The sequence below is a fragment of the Marmota marmota genome, unplaced genomic scaffold (genome assembly GCF_001458135.2).
Source record: "Marmota marmota marmota unplaced genomic scaffold, marMar, whole genome shotgun sequence".
NCBI lineage: Eukaryota > Metazoa > Chordata > Mammalia > Rodentia > Sciuridae > Marmota > Marmota marmota.
Genome location: NW_025999900.1, coordinates 41,273,243 through 41,281,025, shown reverse-complemented (window position 1 = coordinate 41,281,025; position 7,783 = coordinate 41,273,243). Strand labels below are relative to the sequence as shown.

General features: G+C 39.1%; 1 protein-coding gene and 1 long non-coding RNA gene across 2 annotated transcripts in view; one reads left to right on the top strand and one right to left on the bottom strand.

Moving 5' to 3' along the window:
* The window catches only part of Coq6 (coenzyme Q6, monooxygenase), a 17,925-nt gene that overhangs the window by 5,497 nt on the left and 4,645 nt on the right, over positions 1-7,783 (bottom strand). The window contains exons 2-5 of the mRNA XM_015493874.2: positions 5,823-5,957; positions 4,779-4,837; positions 4,379-4,502; positions 708-838 (exon numbers count right to left, since the gene is read on the bottom strand). Of these exons, the coding sequence (XP_015349360.1) occupies positions 708-838; positions 4,379-4,502; positions 4,779-4,837; positions 5,823-5,957 (449 nt within the window). The remainder of the gene's footprint in view (positions 1-707; positions 839-4,378; positions 4,503-4,778; positions 4,838-5,822; positions 5,958-7,783) is intronic.
* Positions 5,189-5,973, top strand: LOC125615317. Its single transcript, XR_007345897.1, has 2 exons — positions 5,189-5,313; positions 5,690-5,973. It is a non-coding gene; the product is annotated as an uncharacterized LOC125615317 (long non-coding RNA).

The following is a 7,783-nucleotide window of genomic DNA, read 5'->3' as shown; positions in this document are numbered from 1 at the left end:
TATTTTTTAGTTTTCGGGGGACACAACATCTTTGTTTGTGGTGCTGAGGATCGAACCCGGGCCGCACGCATGCCAGGCGAGCGCGCTACCGCTTGAGCCACATCCCCAGCCCAGCAGGAAGCTTTTCATCAGGCCTGTTTCACTCATTGCCCTAGAAGGGCAGCTCTACAGTGACTTCAGCATCAGCTAATGGAACCAAAGTGGACATCTGACCCGAGAGGTGCCAGCTATAGCTGAACAAATTGATATTTGTCAGGGCAAATATTTGCCAACCAGCTGGACAAATTGATAATAAGCCAGGTTCTCTTGATATTTGAACAAGAGGGCAAGCACCAGAATTGTAAAAGGTAAAGCTGGTGAGATAAAATGAGGGAGAAAAGCAGAGAGCTGAAAGATGAATGACAATGTGACTCCTCAGAGGGCAAGAAGAGCTTCACCTCTGGCACTCTGGTTCCTATCCCTGTGAGGCCCAGCTATCCTTCTATTCTTCATTTCATGACCTAAAATAGCCTGAGATTGCTTCCTGTACAGGATTTATAAGATCATCTTAACTTGGGCTGACTTGAATGGGTACTTTACTGGTCATTATATAACCAACAGCCTTGCCCAAAATTAATCTATGGCTTAGGTCTAAAACTAGAGGTCCTAGAATGCAGGATAAGATGTAGCCATGCAAGACCCCTGGCAAAATAAGAATCTTTAACTACCAACAATTTTGTCTGGAGGGTGCTGCTATCACCTAGGGTAATATGGACCCAAGGGCTGGAGTCTGCCATGGAAAATGGACCAGGCCAGGTGTAGCCAACAGCTTTGCTCCTGTACAGCACAGTCACTTGGTCTGGGAAGGTCAAAAGAGAAAAAACCAAAATATTAGAAAAACAGGCCAAAGGGCTGAGGGAAAAGCCATATCTAAATCTAAAGCAAGGTCCCAGGACAGGATATCTTGTCATTTACTGCCAAATAAGATCTAAAAAGTAACTTCAAAAATGAAAGTAACTCAAGTAATCATGCTACAGTCTGAGAGTGGATAAATCACAGAAGCCACAGGGATGACTCAGTGTAAAAAAAAAAGAACGGCATTTAAGCTCTCTGTGAATTCTCACAGGAGGCTTTCTTCTCTTTCTTATAGTTTTACTCTATACCTAAATGAGCCCACCTATGATGGCAGAGCAGACAGGGTAGGAATGCAACAGGCTAAAACAAAGATTTTTCTTCCCCCTAGAAATAATTTTTTTGTTGTTCATAAAAACAATGTGCTCTAGGTTGTTCATTGAGTATTAAATCACAGTTAGATAAAAAAAAATAAGTTCTTGTGTGCTACTGACAGTAGGGTAAACAATAATAGTGTACCTCATAATAGCTTAAAAGGGAATTTTATTTTCTTTTCTTTTTGCAGTGCTGAGGATCAAACCCAAGGTCTCATGCATACTAGGCAAGCATTCTACCACTGAGCTACATCCCCAGCCCTAAATTATTTTTCAAAGTTAGATGTTGGTCAAGTATCCTATATCAAAAAGCATTTAAATTGTTTCTGAATCCTCTCTCACATATATGTACATATGCAAATCATAGATCTGACAAGAAATTTGTATTCAGAGTATATAAAGAACTACAACTTGAGAACAAAAATATAAATAATCCAATTTAAAAATCGGTAACTTTTTATTTTTGGTGGGTACCAGGGATTAAACCCAGGGGCACTTTTGAGTGGCACCCACACCCCTTTTTTATATTTTATTTAGAGACAGGGTCATACTGAATTGCTTAGGAAGGACCTCACTGAGTTGCTGAGGCTGGCTTTCAACTTGTGATCTTCCTGCCTCCCAAACCGCTGGGATTACAGGTGTGGCAAAAATTTTTGAACAGATATTTCTTCAAAGACAAATTAAGCACACAGAATGATGTTCAATATTATTACTCATAATAGGGAAATACCATCAAAATTATAAGAGATATCATTTTATATTCAATAGGATGGCTATTTTTTTTTTTTTGAGAGAATTATTTTTTAAATATTTATTTTTTAGTTTTCAGTGGACACAACATCTTTGTTTGTATGTGGTGCTGAGGATCGAACCCAGGCTGTACACATGCCAGGCGAGCGCACTACTGCTTGAGCCACATCCCCAGCCCCAGGAGGGCTATAATTTTTAAAAAATATTTTTTAGTTGTCAATGGATCTTTACTTATTTTTATTTGTGGTACTTAGAATTGAACCCGTGCCTTACACATGCTAGGCAAGCGCTCTACCACTAGCCATAACCCCAGCCCCAATAATTTTTTTAATAAAGAAAATAAGTAGGATGTCAAGAATGTGAAGAAATGGAACCTTTAAATTTGTAAGAAAGTGAAATGGTGCAGCCTCTATAAATAGTTAGGCAGCTTCTGAAAATGTTAAGTGCAGAATATATGACTCAGCAATTCCACTTACGTGTATCCACACTAGAGAAATAAAAACATATTTCCACACAAAAATTTGTACACAAAAATATTCATCATACTATTCACAGATGCCAAAAAGTGGAAACAATCTAAATATCTATCAAATAATATATGAAAAAACAAAATTTGTTATATTCACACTATGGAATACTATTTGGCAATAAAAGGGGATGAACATTGATACATGCTACAACATGGATGAATTTCAAAAATATGCTCAGTGAAGCTGGGTGCACACCTGTAATCCCAGCTACTTGGAAGATTGAAACAGGAGATTCACAAGTTCAAGGCCAGCCTGGGTAAGTTAGACCCTGTCTCAAAATAAAAAATAAGTGCTGGGGATATAGCTCAGTGGTAGAGCACCCCTGGATTCAAACACCAGTACTGTAAAAATAAGAGCTAGGTGAAAAAACAAACTCTTGACACAAATTAATACAAATTGTAAAATTTCACATATATGAATTATCCAATATAGGCAAATCTTGAGATGGAAAGCAGATTAGTGGCTGCCAGGGACTAGGGCTGGGAATGGAGGATGATTAAAATTGGTCAAAGATTTCCTTCCTTTTTTTCTTTTTTTTTGTTCTGGGGACTGAAACCCAAGATTGCTTTACCACTGAGCTACATCACCAGTCCTTTTTATTTTTTATTTTGAGACAGGATCTTGCTAAGGTTGCTGAGGCTCTTGTTAAATAGCTGAGGCTGGCCTAGAACTTGCAACCTCCTTACAGCTAACCAAATTGCTCAGATTCTAGATGTGCACTACTTGTAACCAGCATGAGATTTCCTTTAGTGTTAGGGTCTGTAAACAAGTCAGGATTGCGCCTGGCATTTTGCCAGAGGGAGTGGTTTGTGAAGTAACGCCAGCGAGCCATTAAGTGTGGAGATTCCTTATTGGTTGACTGCTGTATCTAGTTTATGTTAATTAGGATAAGCTGTGTGGAATGTATATATACCCCTCCTGTCCTACAATAAACGGCTCCTACTCCTGCTGTATCAATCTACACAAGTTGTTCGTCACCCCCCGGTTATTTTGCTGCAGCTGGACTACGGCACTTTAGGTGATGAAAATGTTCTAAAATAATATTGTGGTGACAGTGGTATACTCTATATAAATACACCTAAAGTTGAACTGTACAGTTAAAATGGGTAAATTTATGATATATAAATTGTTTAATAAAGCTGTTTTAAAAAAAAGAAACCCAGGCATGTTTTCTTATAATCCCAGTGTCTCAGAAGGCTGAGGCAAGAGGATCACAAATTTGAAGCCAGCCTTAGCAACTTGGTGAGATTCTGTCTCAAAATTTTAAAAAAACATAAGATAAAATTTTAAAAAAACATAAGATAAAACATAAGATAAGATTGGTGGGCTGGAGTTGTGGCTCAGTGGTAGAGTGCTTGTCTCACACATGTGAGGCACTGGGTTTGATCCTCAGTACCACTTAAAAACAAAACAAATAAAAAAAGGTATTGTGTCCATCTACAACTAAAAAATTAAAAAATAAAAAAAAAATTGGGGGCTGGACATGTCTCAGGCCTGTAATCCCAGTGGCTCAGGAGGCTGAGGCAGGAGGATCATGAGTTCAAGGCCAGCCTCAGAAATTTAGCAAGACCCTGAGCAACTTGGCAAGATCCTGTCTCTAAATAAGATATTTTTAAAAAATGGGGAGAGATGGGGATATGGCTTAGCGGTTAAGTGCCCCGGAGTTCAATCCCTGGGGGGGAAAAAAGGTTTGGGGTTATAGCTCAGTGGTAAACCACCTTATTTCAATTCCCAGTACCAAAGAAAGGGAAAAGAACAACCCTGAGATAAACATCAGAGGATTTCATTGCTATAGAAATTACGAATCTATAAAAGGGATCTTTTCCCCCAGTAAGTCCTAAGGCAGCTCAATTTCCAGAGAGAAAATGGAAGATGGACAAGATGGTGCCTCACCAGACACAGCCTCCAGCTGCTTAGTAAGAGCATGCATGATGACATCATTCTCCACTATATAGCCCATGTCATCTAAATTATCCTTATCGAACATTATCAAGGCCTCTGAGCACGCATCCCACACCTGGAAACACAAAAGGATAGTCTTCATTAAAACCAAGGTGAAGGAAACAGACTCCAAAGAGAAACTGAGAATTTCTTTCCCAAGTGGCAGAAGCAGAAATTAAAAATTGTCAGCCTCTCTGGCAGGAGATACAAGGTGAGAAGATTGTGAGCAATGCTTCTCCCACTTCCTTAGACTGAATGCGTTCTCAGAACACCTGGAGAGCGTGGACTCCAACATCCTAATATCCGAGAGACAAAGACATATTGCCAAAAGTGAAAAAGGAAAAGGAAGTACCTGCATTCGCCGAAAGGCTCTGTATCTCATGTTGCAGATATGATCCCAAGCACCAAAACCTACAAAAGAAAGGATCTACAGATCTACAAAAGAAAAGATCCAACAGGAACCTGGCTCCTGCACTCCCTTTTGTCCCTCTTGTCCTGTTAAGTAAGAGGTGGTTTTCAGTACTGTCCAATAACAGAAAAAACATCCTCTCTGCCCCTACCCTGTTTGTTTCTAGGAGCTAAGCTGTTCCCCAGTTCCAGATTGTACAGCGTGAAAAAAGGCCCAAAAGGTAAATCACATTAAAGTAGGGGAAATAAGGAAAACCAAATTCATATTGTTATTTTTTATAATCTAAGTAAAGTCATAAATATTTTAAAGGTCATTTTTTATTTTCTAACTATTTGTGGCAAAGAAATATTTACTGAACATCTACTATGTACCATTATAAATCTAGGTACTGAGCAGAAAGTAGAAAGCCAAAGTCCCTGTCTTCTGCAGCTGACATTCCAATTGGAGATGGACCACAAAAAACACAATATAATGTCAGGTAAGTGCTATGAAGAAAAACAAAGCAGTATAAGGGGCTCCCGCATGAGGGAAGAGTTTACTTTTAGGAAGGGTGGTTTTAGACAGGATGTCTGAGAAGTAACATCTGCAAGAGACCTAAAGAGAGATGCTAACTGGTTCTATATGCATACGTTCATCTACACCCCAAAACATTTAGCATACAGACTCCCTAGTCTATTTGAGGACTGACTCTGGGAATGCAGAGTGAATGATCAGATAGTTCACACAGATGCAGTCCTACCGTAACGACCTAACTTCACACACCAAGTCCACATAATGGAGCCGCATGTCTCAAGGATGGCTTCCTCAGACTGGGAGTTGTTACACTGACAACTTCATCTCTGATTATGCCCTAGACTGCCAAGCTCACCTCCCGCTCCCTACCCACAGTGAGATCCCTCTCCATAGATGCTTTGGTGACTGTCCTATGGGGTTACTGGAAGGCTGAAGGGGAAAGGAGGTTGGACCTGTGAGAGAAGTTCTACTCACTACTGAGAAGAGTTGCAGAGCCAGGGGATATGGAGCTGACTCTGTTGCTGTATGTTTCTGACAACTTCTCCAGAACTCTCTTTGGACCTGCTTCCAGCAACAGGATTTTTTTATCACGGAAGTGGATATCATGTCCTAAAACAAACAAAAACGTTTCATATGATTTTTAAAAAGTCAAAAATGTAATTGCACAGTAGTATGACTATAGATACAATGTACTTACTATACACTTCAAAAAGCTAGAAGAGTGCATTTTGAATGTTTTCACAATAAAGAAATGATAAATGTTTGGGTAGACAAATGTTTAACCTGATTTAAATAATCAAACAAGTATATATACATTAAAACATTACATGGAAAAAATATTACATGGTATACCATTAGTATATGCAACTTTTTTTTTTTTTTCCGGTGGACACAACATCTTTATTTTATTTGTATGTGGTGCTGAGGATGGAACTCAGCGCCCTGTGCATGCCAGGCGAATGCGTTACCGCCTGAGCCACATACCCAGCCCTCATTCCTTTTTTTTTTTTTTAAGAGAAAGAGAGAGAGAGAGAGAGACAGAGGGAGAATTTTAATATTTATTTTTTAGTTTTCGGCGGGCACAACATCTTTGTTTGTATGTGGTGCTGAGGATCGAACCCAGGCCACACGCATGCCAGGCGAGCGCGCTACCGCTTGAGCCACATCCCCAGCCCAGTATATGCAACTTCTTAAAAACATTTTTTTGGTTGTAGATGGACACAATACCTTTATTTATTTTTACGTGGTGCTGAGGCTCGAACCCAGTGCCTCGGATGTGCAAGGCACTCGTGTGCAGAGCTCTACCACTGAGCCACAACCTCAGCCCCAATGTGTGCAATTTTAATGTTTTTGTTTCAGTTAAAAATAAATTTAAGCCAGGTGCAGTAGCACATGCCTATAATCCCAGTGAATTGATGAAGCAGAAGGATTCCAAGTTTGAGGCCAGCATTCACAATCTAGTGCAACCCTGTTTAAAAAAAAAAAAAGGATGGGAATATTTCAGTGGTACAGAACCACTGGGTTCAATACCCATTACTGGGTAAAAATTAAACATAAAAGATAAATAAAAAATTTTAAAAAATATTTTTTAAAAAATATTGTTTTAGTTGTAGATGGACACTATACCTTTATTTTATTAATTTTTGTGGTGCTAAGGATCAAACCCAGTGCCTCACACATGCTAGGCTAGTACTTTACCACTGTGCACCAATCCCAGCCCAAAAGATTAATTCTTTAGGCCTTAGAATACAAAATTTCTCAAAGGACATTTCTCATGTAACATAAAACTCCTAAGTATAACATATTTCACCACTTTAGTCAGGAGAACCACCTCATCCAAACTGCCAGACTTCTCTAGATAAAGTTCACTACATGCCATGTGCAAAGAAGCAAATTACAAAATATAAAACTAGCAATAGGATTTTCCAGAAAGGAAGAATGAAGTGAAAAATACAAAAGTGTTTAGATATCACATATTTCCAATCTTGAGACTATTATGTCACTAAAAATGACAACTCCTGGCTTGGAGGGTTAGCCTAGTGGGAGATAACAATATGGTACTGTACATTTCAAGCATATGTGAAGCCCTGAGTTCAATCCCCTGTACCACACACACATACACACACACACAAAAAAAAAAAAAAAGAAAGAAAAATCCTGTTTAATAGAAAAAAAAGAGTAAACAAACAGAACTCACAAGATTAAATCAACAATAAAGAATCAGAGTTTATAAAAATGAAAAGGTAACCAGAGATCCATCAATTGTGCCTACAAATCTAATCCTAAAACATTGGCAGAAATAATAAAAAAAGGGATTGGAGCCAGGGCTGGTGGCCCCAGTGGTTCAGGAGGCTGAGGCAGTAGGATCACAAGTTCAAAGCCAGCCTCAGCAACTCAGTGAGACCTTGTCTCAAAACATTAAAAAGGGGGGGGGG